This window comes from Atractosteus spatula, chromosome 10 (genome assembly GCF_055471065.1).
Source record: "Atractosteus spatula isolate fAtrSpa1 chromosome 10, fAtrSpa1.hap1, whole genome shotgun sequence".
NCBI classification, from domain to species: Eukaryota; Metazoa; Chordata; class Actinopteri; order Semionotiformes; family Lepisosteidae; genus Atractosteus; species Atractosteus spatula.
Genome location: NC_142715.1, coordinates 29,863,939 through 29,877,883, shown reverse-complemented (window position 1 = coordinate 29,877,883; position 13,945 = coordinate 29,863,939). Strand labels below are relative to the sequence as shown.

The 13,945-nt window shown below is 44.0% G+C and overlaps 1 protein-coding gene and 2 non-coding genes across 3 annotated transcripts; 1 reads left to right on the top strand and 2 right to left on the bottom strand.

Moving 5' to 3' along the window:
* Window positions 1–856: 856 nt before the first annotated feature.
* On the bottom strand, window positions 857–969 carry trnal-caa (transfer RNA leucine (anticodon CAA)). The gene is made up of 2 exons: window positions 932–969; window positions 857–902 (listed from the first exon to the last, which is right to left on the bottom strand). It is a non-coding gene; the product is annotated as a tRNA-Leu (tRNA).
* A 1,289-nt stretch (window positions 970–2,258) lies between these two features.
* trnaa-ugc (transfer RNA alanine (anticodon UGC)) lies at window positions 2,259–2,331 on the top strand. The gene has a single exon. It is a non-coding gene; the product is annotated as a tRNA-Ala (tRNA).
* A 5,715-nt stretch (window positions 2,332–8,046) lies between these two features.
* On the bottom strand, window positions 8,047–11,727 carry LOC148827847 (uncharacterized). The gene is made up of 5 exons (XM_088926193.1): window positions 11,681–11,727; window positions 10,322–10,469; window positions 10,120–10,233; window positions 9,238–9,282; window positions 8,047–8,685 (listed from the first exon to the last, which is right to left on the bottom strand). The coding sequence occupies exons 1-5, from the start codon at window positions 11,725–11,727 to the stop codon at window positions 8,218–8,220; spliced, it is 822 nt and encodes a 273-aa protein (XP_088782319.1). The 3' UTR covers window positions 8,047–8,217.
* Between the last annotated feature and the right edge of the window lie 2,218 nt (window positions 11,728–13,945).

The following is a 13,945-nucleotide window of genomic DNA, read 5'->3' as shown; positions in this document are numbered from 1 at the left end:
CAGGTAATGCGTGTGTGCTGCGTTGTTTCAGTGTTTGAAACACCCCCTGTTGAAATAAAGCGGTTCACATTTCACATACTTGCAAACTGGAGTCTGTAACTTGTGTAAAAAGTGATGCTGCGCTGTTTCTGTGTTTGAAAACCCACTGTTGAAAAAAGTGGTTCACATTTCACATGGTGTTTGTCCTGCAAGTTCTTTCCGTGAGACTTTATGCAGACTGTGTGTGTGCTTACAACCCTGCTGCTTTTGAGACACGGCTTGTGTAGCGTATAAGCAGCCTGGCCGGACAACCACTCGGCCACCCAGCCACGGCTGGCGCTGCTCACACCCCGGGATCTCGCGGCCCGCATCAGACTCCCCGCGCCGCCGTAACTACCCGATTCCCTAGGGTTATAATAGAGCGCACTCAACCCCGCTGCATGGTCATGCATGGACATGGTCCCCTTCCAAACCAATACACACTTTCACACACCTAAAGCGAGGGATGCGCCGCCTTGGGGCCTTGGGACCCTGAGGCTCCGGACCGACTGGCCGGGGGGGAAGGCGGGAGTTCCGACCCTTAATGACACACCATTGGCTCCTGAGGGGGCGGGACATGCACACATAACAACACGCCATTGGCTGGCAAGGGGGCGGGACAGCCAACCACCGCTGACTCCCATTGGCTGGAAAAGGGGGCGTGGTACCTGTCAAAAGTTTGACGAAAGGTGTCGCTTTATACTACTCGTGTGCATTTTAACAGTGCAGAATACTCACAAATTGCACTGAGTTGCTTGCTTTCTTCTGCTGCTTTTATATTTCAGTCATTCACTGTCAGCTAGCACTGGAACAATTCAAGAGAGGTAAAAACAGAAGCTGTCAGGAGTGGGATTTGAACCCACACCTCCATTTGGAGACCAGAACAACCAAGCCAGCTCGAAAGACACACGTTCTTGAGTCTGGTGCCTTAGACCACTCAGCCACCCTGACAAGCAAGAGCAAGGGGTGTGCTGAATGCACCAGTAGTTGACTAAACTGAGTTTCTTCCCTGAAATTATTTGCTTGCGAAGAGTCAAGTTGCCTTGAATGGATCTTGGAAATCAAATATACGGATGAATTGTTATTCGGTTGTGAGTTTTGAGGGGCGTATTATAAATTGAGTTGGCGAAAAGGCACTTTTTGTTAGGCTGTCGGGAGGCTGCACAAGGTGTTTAGAGGGAGAACTTCTAAAAGGCAGGCTCTCTATGTTTAACATCAAGGCAGATTTCTTTTTTCTCAATGGAAATGCTCTTTGGCGCTTTCAGCTTTACATAGGGAACAACGTCTGCCGAGATCACTTTTGAGCCAGTGCAAATGGTAATGTGCCACCAAGTACATTTAATATTGGCTGTGGTAGCGAGCTGCTTTTGTTTGTGAAGCTTTTACTTCTTTAAGCTGAATCATCGGCAGGAGTAGCTTATTAAATCTTTGCTCATAGCGCTCCATCAGAAATACATTGGAGCCATTGGAGACCCACGTGGTCCTACCACGCCCTGCCCTACATGGGTTACTCAGCCCTACCAGTCCCTGATTGGTTGATCAAGGTGAGATATGAGTCACTTACTCCTGACACTTAGGAATGCAGTCCAGATGTCCATTCGGCACTCCCTAGACAGATAGGCGCCAATGGATGACCATTGATCATGATAGCCAGGCTTAGCTAAGTGCATCCCCCTTTGGGAGCTGTCCCTTATCAAAAGAAAACATCTTAAATCAGCCTGCATGAATACTTTCTCTGTGCACCACAGAGATGGAGGGTGAGATGGGGCCTCATTTAGGAAAGCACAGCAAAGCTTAATTCTGTCTTATTAACAAGCATTGCCGCTACAGCTGTAAAGTTATTTGGCGAGCATGGACCTCTGAGAAGGAGTCTGAATCCATCAAGAAGACAGGAATTCTAATATCGCACTGCCGTCTTGTGCACAAAATATTTGTTCAGCTCTAACGTCTGTGTGCGTTGACAAGGCATCTCAAAAGGACATATTATTTAAGAAAATGATCCTTTCTGTTACCATTCCTGTGGTTGGAGCGTTGTTTCACCCTTTTACGTTCTACAATATTTACAGACAAGGTTTTATCACTGGAGTTGTACAGAACAAGTGTGCATCAGTCCATGAAAATCATCAGTACTGCTGTTTTTCTATGCATAGTTTAATCAAGAGCACTTAAAAGATGCAAAAGATGGATTGTGTTCTGTGAGCACCTGCACATCTCTAAGTCACTTCCACAGCCTACTATGTCGGGGATGTAGCTCAGTGGTAGAGCGCATGCTTTGCATGTATGAGATCCTGGGTTCAATCCCTGGCATCTCGAAGTGCTTTATGTTACTGTGCTCACATCGCAGTCTTCTGTTGAGTGAGATCTCTTTGCTCGTGTTCATAGAGAGCCAGGTTTACACAATTAAACTCGAAGTGCTACAGTGTTCTCTGCAGTTTTAAATGTACCTCCAAAGCATTTAGTTTTGTTAACTACCAAAGAATGTGAACTTATTTAAAGTCACATTCAGGAAATCCAGAGAACGTCTTCACACTTGTCGTGGCTGTTGCAGAAAAACCTCACCCGGGATGTTGAATCTCACCCGGGATTTCCTGAGAGATCATTCACCGAGTGAGTCCTCCCCCTGGATTCCGCACTGAGCTGAAAGCTGCGCGAATTCCTCACTGCGTGTCCTGTACTGTGTAGCACAGTGACAAGAACGCCTTGAGTTTTTTTCCGTATGTGAAGGAAAATGCAAAAGAGCATGAAAAGTATTGATGGTATAAAATATCCATGGTACAACTTGAGAAAGAACTGACGGATAAAACAATGACATTTGATGATTACAAGAGAAACACAACCGTCCGAACATCCTGACCGCTTGCGTTAAAAGACAAAGCAAAGAATATAACCTGTAAATGTCTTCATGTCTTACAGTTTATGAAATAACACAATTTCTTACTTTCTTAATAATTTCTTACTATTGATAGATGCTTTTTTAAATTTTAACAGAATCACAATTACAAACATTTGGGGTTAAACTGTTATTCACATACTCTAACGAAGAGAAACGTTAGTGTCTTCCGGTGTGTGAGCCCATCTCTCAAAAAATAAAAAAATAAGTTATATAAATTGAATTGTTCTATTTTTCAGGCTTGCATAGTCTTATTCATATTTCAGTTAAACCTTTTCTTCTGTAGTAATTTCATTTGATATTAAAATTAGTCTTGATTTACAAGTTTTGGACATGGTTCATCTTAAAGAATTTTGTAATAAGTTTCAGTTTAGGAAAATCGTGCCCAGAAGCTACCAAAACTGGTAATGTTCACATAATGTGTAATGCAAAAGCAGCAGTTGGGGTGGGAAACAAAAGGCATTTCTTGGTATGAATCCTAAAACTTCATAGATGGCGTTCTAGGACTTCTCGCTTCAGATAAAGCTGTCAATACATCATAGATTTCTACTCAATCAATATCAGCAGTGTTATCACTACCGAACGCTAAATATAGATCCTGGCAATAATCTAGTTGTTCGTTAGAAAATTGTTTATGTTTTTTTTAACATATTTTCAATACCAGACAAAAAGTCGAAAGTTTCAATTTTATGCAACTGATGAAATCTCTCTTTGATGGAAGTTACAGATGCAGCCATTCAAAACAAGCAGGTGATACCGCATTATTTTCTGGTGCGCTTTACGCAGTCTACCGCGAGTTACCGTAAATTCTCGTTTAGTACCGCAAGTAAAATAATAGTATCTGGAATCAACCTCTCATGTTTGAGCTGTTGCCATCAAAGTCTTTAATGAAGATATTACAAATAGTATTAATAATGAATGGGACAAGTAATAGGTTTATTCCATGCTGAAAAAAAGAAGAAAGAGAACACAACGTTTCGGCCGTGGAGCCTTCTTCAGGTGTGAGAGAGACAGAGCAGTAGGCAAAGGTAAAGTAGCAGGAGAACAAAGGTTGGGAGGGAGGAGGAGTGAGAGGCGGGAGCAGGGGACAGAAAGAGAGGCCAATCAAGAGGTGTGAAGTCAGAATGGGTGCAGAGAGGTGTGAAATGAAACTTCCAATGAATGGAGAAAATTTAAAAGAACAGTAGTCTGTCGTTAAGGGAAGGGAGAAGGTGTGATCCTAGCTGCAGAATAATTTTAGTTTCGGTGGTCTTTCTGATGTATGAGTTTGGAAAACCGTCTTTGAGAACACAGACGGAGAGATTAGAGTGGTCGTGGCCGTCAGAGGTGAAATGAGAAACAATGGGCTTGGAGAGATCTTTAATCTTTACAGCCCTGACGTGTTCTCTGAAACGGTCTCCGAGTCTCCTTCCTGTTTCTCCAATGTAGATGGCTGGGCATTTACTGCAAGAGATACAGTAAATAAGGTTGCTGGAGGTACAAGATGCTGTCTGGGTGATCCGGAATTGTCCTGAGGGGCCTTGAATGAGTGTGGTGGTGGCTGTGTATTTGCAGGTGATACAGCGAGCTCTGTTGCAAGGGAAAGTGCCTGGTGTGGATGGTTGTTGAGGGCGGTCAAGGGAGCTGTGAACAAGGAGGTTACGCAGATTAGGTGGTCGGCGATATGAGATGATAGGGCGATCAGAAAAGAGGGCCCCAATGGAGGGATCATCCTGTAGGATGGAAAAGTTGTGGTTAATGGTCCTGGGGATAGGAAGTGTGTTAGGGTGGTAAGGAAGCACCAGAGGAATGCGGTTGTTACGGCGGGAGTTCCTGATCGGGTTGATGGTCCGGGGGGTGTTTTTGGCTCGGGCAAGGGCCCTGTCAATCACACTGCTGGGGTATCCTCTGTTGATGAAAAATGAGTACATTTCGAGGGCTTGGTTCTCGAAGTCGATGTCGTCGCTGCATAATCGTCGTAACCTAAGGAACTGTGAAAAAGGAAGAGAGTTTTTAGTGTGGTTGGGGTGAAATGAGCTGTACAGGAGGTAGCTGTGTGAATCCGTGGGTTTGTAATAAACTGAAGTGGACAGTCAGGGGTAGTTGATAGACAAGTGGATGTCTAGAAACGGAAGAGTAGTGGAAGATATGTTAATCGTATATTTGAGGGACGGGTGGAAGTTGGTGAAATGGTGCAGGAAGAACTCAAGCTGATCGTTGGAGCATGTGGCGGCACCGACGCAGTCATCAATATATCGTTTGTAGAGGTCAGGGACATAGCCAGTGTAGGAAGCGAAGAAGCGTTCTTCTACCCAGCCGACAAAAATGAGAATTGCAGAATTGGTCCTCACACTGAACGCATTCTCTTTCAATAATCTTTTTTACCAACAGGTCAGTGGAGTTGCCATGGGCACCAGAATGGGACCCAGCTATGCCAACATTTTTGTCGGCTGGGTAGAAGAACGCTTCTTCGCTTCCTACACTGGCTATGTCCCTGACCTCTACAAACGATATATTGATGACTGCGTCGGTGCCGCCACATGCTCCAACGATCAGCTTGAGTTCTTCCTGCACCATTTCACCAACTTCCACCCGTCCCTCAAATATACGATTAACATATCTTCCACTACTCTTCCGTTTCTAGACATCCACTTGTCTATCAACTACCCCCGACTGTCCACTTCAGTTTATTACAAACCCACGGATTCACACAGCTACCTCCTGTACAGCTCATTTCACCCCAACCACACTAAAAACTCTCTTCCTTTTTCACAGTTCCTTAGGTTACGACGATTATGCAGCGACGACATCGACTTCGAGAACCAAGCCCTCGAAATGTACTCATTTTTCATCAACAGAGGATACCCCAGCAGTGTGATTGACAGGGCCCTTGCCCGAGCCAAAAACACCCCCCGGACCATCAACCCGATCAGGAACTCCCGCCGTAACAACTGCATTCCTCTGGTGCTTCCTTACCACCCTAACACACTTCCTATCCCCAGGACCATTAACCACAACTTTTCCATCCTACAGGATGATCCCTCCATTGGGGCCCTCTTTCCTGATCGCCCTATCATCTCATATCGCCGACCACCTAATCTGCGTAACCTCCTTGTTCACAGCTCCCTTGACCGCCCTCAACAACCATCCACACCAGGCACTTTCCCTTGCAACAGAGCTCGCTGTATCACCTGCAAATACACAGCCACCACCACACTCATTCAAGGCCCCTCAGGACAATTCCGGATCACCCAGACAGCATCTTGTACCTCCAGCAACCTTATTTACTGTATCTCTTGCAGTAAATGCCCAGCCATCTACATTGGAGAAACAGGAAGGAGACTCGGAGACCGTTTCAGAGAACACGTCAGGGCTGTAAAGATTAAAGATCTCTCCAAGCCCATTGTTTCTCATTTCACCTCTGACGGCCACGACCACTCTAATCTCTCCGTCTGTGTTCTCAAAGACGGTTTTCCAAACTCATACATCAGAAAGACCACCGAAACTAAAATTATTCTGCAGCTAGGATCACACCTTCTCCCTTCCCTTAACGACAGACTACTGTTCTTTTAAATTTTCTCCATTCATTGGAAGTTTCATTTCACACCTCTCTGCACCCATTCTGACTTCACACCTCTTGATTGGCCTCTCTTTCTGTCCCCTGCTCCCGCCTCTCACTCCTCCTCCCTCCCAACCTTTGTTCTCCCGCTACTTTACCTTTGCCTACTGCCCTGTCTCTCTCACACCTGAAGAAGGCTCCACGGCCGAAACGTTGTGTTCTCTTTCTTCTTTTTTTCAGCATGGAATAAACCTATTACTTGTTCCTTTGCAGCCTACGCATGCTGACGCAGCTACCCACCTTAATAATGAATGACCTTGGACAAGCTGTAAACTCAAATTATTGCCCTGGTCCACATTCTGTTTTTCATTGACCGTCTTTGTAAAAGTAACACCACAGCATTTCGCAGTCAGGCATTTGTTTCCAATCATGCAAAGTACAGTAATTTTTGAGAATCTCCGATTCGCCATGCCTTTCACATGCTCATAAAAGAGATTGATTTAGGAACATAAACTGTATGCAAACTGTACTGTATACAGTATGTACTGTATATGTATATTTAATGTCTTTACTGTGCCCGATTTATATGGAATTTTACCACCGAAGGGAAATCTTAGTAGGTGAGCATAAAAAGAATAGGAGCATACTGTAACGTGTGTGAAGGCCATAAACGATATTAATTTTGGAACATAAACATACAGTATATGGCTGGTCTCGGTACTTTAAAGAAAACATACACACCAGTATTCCATTTCTCCCTAAACATTTTAAGCATCGAAGTCTTTAACTAACGTGATACCGGAGTCAACAAGCAAACTTTTAGAATTTGATTAAAAGGGAATATAATATGGATTTGCGTATCTAAAGAAATTAATAACGATATAATTATATTCATGTACCGCAACACAAGAATAGTACACGCTGTACGATGTCTGTTGATAATGTTTGTAGGGCTTTTTCAACACTTCTAGTGCAACCTTTCTGGTGGCACTGTGGGTTAGGTTCCTCACTCTCACATCATATGTTGGGAGTAGTATAAAGCGACACCTTTCGTCAAACTTTTGACAGGTACCACGCCCCCTTTTCCAGCCAATGGTCGTCCGCGGTGGTTGGCTGTCCCGCCCCCTTGCCAGCCAATGTCGTGTTGTTATTTGTGCAGTTCCCGCCCCCTCAGGAGCTAATGGTGTGGGTCGGAACTCCCGCCTCCCCCCGGCCGGTCGGCCCGGCGCCTCAGGGTCCCAAAGCCCCAAGTCGGCGCATCCCTCGCTTTAGGTGTGTGAAAGTGTGTATTGGTTTGGAAGGGGACCATGTCTGCCGCGGGGTTGAGTGCGCTCTATTATAACCCTCGGAAATCGGGTAGTTACGGCGGCGCGGGGAGTCTGGTGCGGGCCGCGAGATCCCGGGGTGTGAGCGGCGCCAGCCGCGGCCGGGTGGTCGAGTGGTTGTCCGGCCAGGCTGCTTATACGCTGCACAAGCCGTGTCTCAAAAGCAGCAGGGGTGTAAGCACACACACACACACACACACACACACACTGACTGCGTAAAGTCTCGCGGAAAGAATTCGCAGGACAAACACCAAGTGAAATGTGAACCGCTTTATTTCAACAGTGGGTTTTCAAACACAGAAACAGCGCAGCAGCACTTTTCACACAAGTTACAGACTCCAGTTTGCAAGTATGTGAAATGTGAACCGCTTTATTTCAACAGGGGTTTTCAAACACTGAAACAACGCAGCACACATGCGTTACCGGCTCCTGTTTGCATTCAACAATTAAATGTTGGTGCGGAAAATTAGTTCGGTACGCGTAACCACCACCCCCACATTGCTGAGAAACTTTGCGGCATCTGAAAAAGCATTCATAACCCCCTTCTGCTCCCCGTGTCTAAAGCCATGCGAACCACACTGGGCGATCCGATCTAGCAGAGCAAAAAAATTTGCCAGCGTAATCAGCGGGATGGTGTTACCACAGGTTCTGTGCAAAACACGCTGTATTTTGGAATACACACTGTAGAACCCCCCAGGCTTCCTTTTCTGATCTGAAAACATCAGATCTGCAATAATTTCACTCAAGTTCTCGACATACACATCTATCTCTTTAACAAATTTAAGGACATTAGCATTCGACTCTTTGTTTTGCATATCAAGCTTTGTAGAGAGAAGTGTGTAAAGCACTCTTAGTAAGAATTCAGACGTATACATTCGAAATTCTTCATTCTTTGGACGATGGCACACCCGGGTCTGTAAAACAGAATGAAATCTGTATTCACATTTTACATAGATCTTTTTTTTTTGCGTCTGTAAAAATAAGAATAGTGTTTCTTTTGCAACTCATCAAAAGTCACGTCTACTAATTTTTCATCCAGCTGGTCAAGGGTGGCGTGTACATGCTCGTATGTTTATATATCGTATAATTATATTTTTTAGCAACTGTTTTATGCACCGCTCAGTGTCATTTGTAATGGTGTACGAACCCAGACACCGGGTGGTGTACAGAACAGCCGATAAAATTCGGGCTAAACTGAGAGACTTATAAATTTCTAAAGCTGCAAACGTCACATCTTCAAACCCATCTGTGTAGGCGACAGACAGGCATGTGTGACCCTGCTGACCGGGATGGTCAATCAAACAGGCCGGGCAGTCATCAACCAGGACCCCCTTTAAACAGTGTTTGAAGATGCAATAAACTACTGCTTTCACAATCTGGGGCATAACATCGGGCTCATTAGGGACATGGGCATCAGCTTTATTAACATTTGGGCGAACACACAAGCTTAGACACGAGACATTCACTTGTGCCGGTAGGCTGAAGATTGACCCGTCCACATGCTCTTTATTCTATTAAAGGAAAAAGAAAAGGAAGGCTTAACAAAATAGACATGCTTTGTACCTAAAATATCGAGCATTTAACGCCTCTTTTGAGCTAGGGTTTTTCGGTAATATTTACCATTTGGAGCGAGGTATCATCACTAACACCGGGAAGCTCTTCATTACCAGGTTCCCCATCTGAACTCACACGACAGCCGCTGTCACACGTCGCAGAGGGCGGGGTCGGGTTTTGCTAAAAAGAAGACCAAGTATTAAAATGGCATACGGTAAGCACCAATACAACAATTCCACGATCAGAAAAAATATTTTAGCCGCCTACCTCTTCACTTTGTAGAGCAGCGGACCCCGATGTTTCTCCACACAAAGAAGCCATCTTCGCAGCTCCCAACAACGGGCGGTGTCTGACAGCTCCAGGGACGCGCTGCGACCCTGTCAGGCCGGAGCGTTTAAGAATATGCGCCAATGGTGTAACCAAGCCTACATAACAAGACATTTTTCAATTGGTTGTGATGCTTTAAAACGACCCCCCCCCCCATTGTTTTATCGAGAGCGAAAAGTATTCACATATCAGTTTATAAGTTTTAAACTTTAACAGTATTAACGCACAACGCAAACAAATGATGTGTTTGCCCAGAAAAGAAATTTTAAACATGCGGGGTTGATCTTAAAGTTTTTAAAATAATGTAATAAGATACGGTTTATTTTTAATAACACATTCGCGACAGCTTTTTCAAAAGTCTGAGATAAATTTCCACACATCGCAAGCGTAAAAATCTTTAAGGTATTAACAGTCAACAAATGATGGGGTGTTGTTCTTTTGAGCTAAGGTTTTTCGTTAATATTTACCATTTGTAGCATGGTATCATCGCTAGCACCCGGCTGTTCTTCAACATCTGGTACCCCAGCTGAACTCACATCCCCGCCGCTGTCACAGGGCGCAGAGTGTGGGGTCTGGTTTTGCTAAAAAGAAGACCAAGTATTAAAATGACATACGCTAAGCACCGATACAACAATTCCACGATCAGAAAAAAATATTTTAGCCGCCTACCTCTTCACTTTGTAGAGTAGCGGACCCCGTTGTTTCTCCACACAAAGAAGCCATCTCAGCAGCTCCGCGGTGTCTGACAGCTCCAAGCACGCACTGCAACCCTGTCAGGCCGGAGCGTTTAAGAATATGCGCCAATGGTGTAACACGCCTACATAACACAAGACATTTTTCAATTGGTTGTGATGACCCCCCTGATTTATCGAGAGCGAAAAGTATTCACATATCAGTTTATAAGTTTTAAAGTATTAACATACAACGCAAACACAAATGATGTGTTTCACCAGAAAATAAATTTTAAACACGCGGGGTTGGTCTTAAAGTTTTTAAAATAACGTAATAAGACACAGTTTATTTTTAATAACACATTTTTTCAGCTTTTTCGAAAGTTTGAGATAAATTTCCACACAGCGCAAGCATAAAAGTCTTTAAGGTATTAACAGGCAACAAATGATGGGGTGTTGTTCTTCATACTTTAACGGATTGGTCCTAAAGTTTTAAAATTGTTTCCCAGTAGAGATAATTTGTGATGTTATTGGAGACGGGCGGTGTGTGTGGGGGATTAGTTAAAGGCTCTGGAATGCAGAGTGGTGGAGGGGGGCTAAATTTGACCCCAGGGAAAGTTTACAAACATTTTAAATTCATGTAAAGTTTTCTAATTTACAAGCACCACATGTATTTCACGCAAAAATGTTCTTAACAGCGCAGCGCGAAAAAATAAAACCTCAAAACGTCAAGCTTGGTTTGTGAACACGTCCCTATAAAGAACAGATACATAATAAAAAACATTTTGCTTGATAATATTCTTAGCGGTCTGTTGGTGAATCAAACAAAGATTTTCGACACGTTTTAACAGCTATGAAATTTAGACACCGTTGTATGCCTTAAAATAATATAGATTTTAACATTATAACGGTCTAAAACGTTTTCTAAAATGTTTCTTAAAATAATTTCTACAGACCAGTACGTGCACCCCCAACGATACCTAAGATGAATGGTTTTATGGGGGGCCATGTGTGTTTCTTAGAAGAGAATGTTTATCGGATTGAGTATAAGTACCAGCGGTTTAACAGGCGAAGTTTTGGCTGGATTCCAATTCCTACAGTCTCACGTTATCGCCTAACTCGTCAGAATGGATCACGCCGATCAATTACAACAGTCTGAAGATAGTCTATTTACAGACTTAACACTGTTCGACTTGATAGACGAAGACGAGGACTCCACGAATTTCAGCGGTATGTATATCTGGCTTATTGTGAGACAATTACAACGTCACGGTGCATGTCTTGTGTTAGCTATAGTTACAAAACGTTGTATAATATTTGTATACTAGGCAATATTGAATGATTATAATGGAATTACCGGGGAGTTGTGCCGTAATGTGGTCGTGACTGTGTGTATCCATTCATTTCCATTAGTCCCGAAAACCACAGCTGTAAAAAGACCAGTTACGGCGCAGCTCAACACTGGTGAGTAATTACGACAATGTTTTGAATAACGCTTTACGACCATGTGAGTCTTAAAGACACAGGGGTATATACTCCACACCAAAACTCGTATGTGTCTATTCCGCAGACGCGGGCGAAGGGACAAGTCGCTACACATTTAAAAAACCTCGTTTGGGGTTTGCATTACCAACCCAAAACCTTGTGGAGACACATGCAGATGTTCACGTCATACCAGACGGTGCGGGGGATATTATCAGATCGCCTGAGAGAAGAGGTCGGTATTATATAAAACATTCTTTTAGCATGGCCATTTAAACGTGTCTATAATAAAAATCCCCACCGTTTTTCTATTTTTTCACTAATGGTATTTTCCCACTCCGTGCAGACCCCGGACCTTCAAAAAATAAACTGCGACGAGCCAACAAGTTAACTGGGGCAACGAGCTCAAAACGTCTGAAATCAACAAGCAAAGGTTAATATAATTTAAGCGTGGTCAAGATGTGTTATGATCCACTTACGGCAAACGTTACTTCTTTTGTTAGGATGTTAATTCGCTGAAAGATCCTACTTCGCGTAGTTTTCTGTTTGGGAGTGTTAAAAACCTTATTTTAAAACTGCTTAGCTTTTAAAGTTAAAAGCGACTGGTCTGTGCGCGGGTCTATAGGCCGTTAACCACGCCGCTTGACCCAGTAGCGCCACCACAGCCGTAAAGGAAACCGGTGTAACAACATGTCCGGGTAACTTGTTCCATTCACCCGCAGCCCTGTGTGTAAGGATGCACCACATGTGTGGCGTTTTTATCATAGTTATCGTAGTTTTCGGATTTTGACAGTTTAGATTTCATTGATTGTTGTGTTGAAAAGTCTTTTATTTTTATCACCGTGTAGTTTTCTGATTTTGAGATGTGGAGCATTGGCGTGGTAATAAAAAGTCTTTTATTTTTTCACACAGCCGCTGTATCGACGAGCGGCGAAACAAATGTGGCGGAAACGTCGGACCCTAAGGTGGTGACTGCATCGGAGACGGCTGTTAAGACGCTGACCAAAGCCAGCCGTGTCAAGCCTGCGGAGAGAAATCATAACACGCCTAAAGACTTGGTGTTGGGTGAAATAAAATAATTAAACTGGCAAAAGCATGTTTGTTGCATCGTCAAAGATTCAGAGAGAGGCATCAGATTTCCCAAGGGCCGCCCGAACCACGCAATGAGAATGCCGTGGTAGAAAATAACTTAAGGCCCGAGGTTGTTGTAGCAGAACAGGATGTCGGTAACCGAGAACCGGTTGTACTGAACGATCTGAATCAGGTTGGTGGCGGTGCAGGGGCGAATAGAGACCCCTTAGTTTTCCTGGAGCGTATACGTAGTTATAACAGGTCTTATAATAATTTTAGAGCAACAGAGCACCATGAAGAATTTCGTTTTGTTAATCTCGACAGAATAACCTCGTATGTACAGGCTATAGACGCTGTGCATGGTGCAGTCCAGAGAATATTGGATGAACTTTCTCCAAACATCGGGGGGAATGATTTTGTACAGCTGCGTTTGACTGCGGGTGGTTTTAACAAACCCTTGTTCTCACGCAGGAGACAACCCGGAGAATTAAATGCTGCCGATTTTTTAAGCCACATCTCGGACCTCTTACAGAGCCACACAGAGGTTCTCACCGATGACAGCCACCGCTTAGTGGTGACGATAGTTAGGAATATGCAGGGGGGTGCCCGCCGAAGATTTAAATCTGTTCTGTACAGCCGGGTAATTGCTCAGAAAAAAGCGCACCTTATCGACTTACATTACACGGGCGGTAATCTCTGTTTCGCCGGGTGTGTGTACGGTTTGTTGAATGAGGGTTGTACCGATGGGGAAATGTTACAGGGCGCTAAACGAATGCACAAAGAGTTGGGTTTTCCAGAGAATCAGAAAATTAGTTTGTCAGACATTACCGCTTTTGAAAAACATTTAAAGGTGGTCATTAAAATTTTGTACCACGACCAGGGTGATTGGAAATATTTTACAACGGGGCCCACACCACCAAATTTCTAAAATACTTTTTGTTCTACTGCATGAAGAGCATTTTTATGGGGTTTTAAATATTAAAGCTTTTGTGGGGGCGGCGTATTTTTGCACTAACTGCCATGCGGCGTATAGCCACAAGAACGCACACGCCTGTGTTAAAGCTTGTAA

Excerpts from the sequence above, each read along its gene's own strand:
- LOC148827847 (XM_088926193.1), bottom strand. The coding sequence starts at position 11,727 with ATGAATGGATACACACAGTCACGACCACATTACGGCACAACTCCCCG. Across the intron at positions 10,470-11,680 it reads CATTACGGCACAACTCCCCG|GCGTGTTACACCATTGGCGC; the intron begins GTAATTCCATTA and ends TGTGTTATGTAG. Across the intron at positions 8,686-9,237 it reads TCTTCAGCCTACCGGCACAA|ACCCGGGTGTGCCATCGTCC; the intron begins GTGAATGTCTCG and ends TCTGTTTTACAG.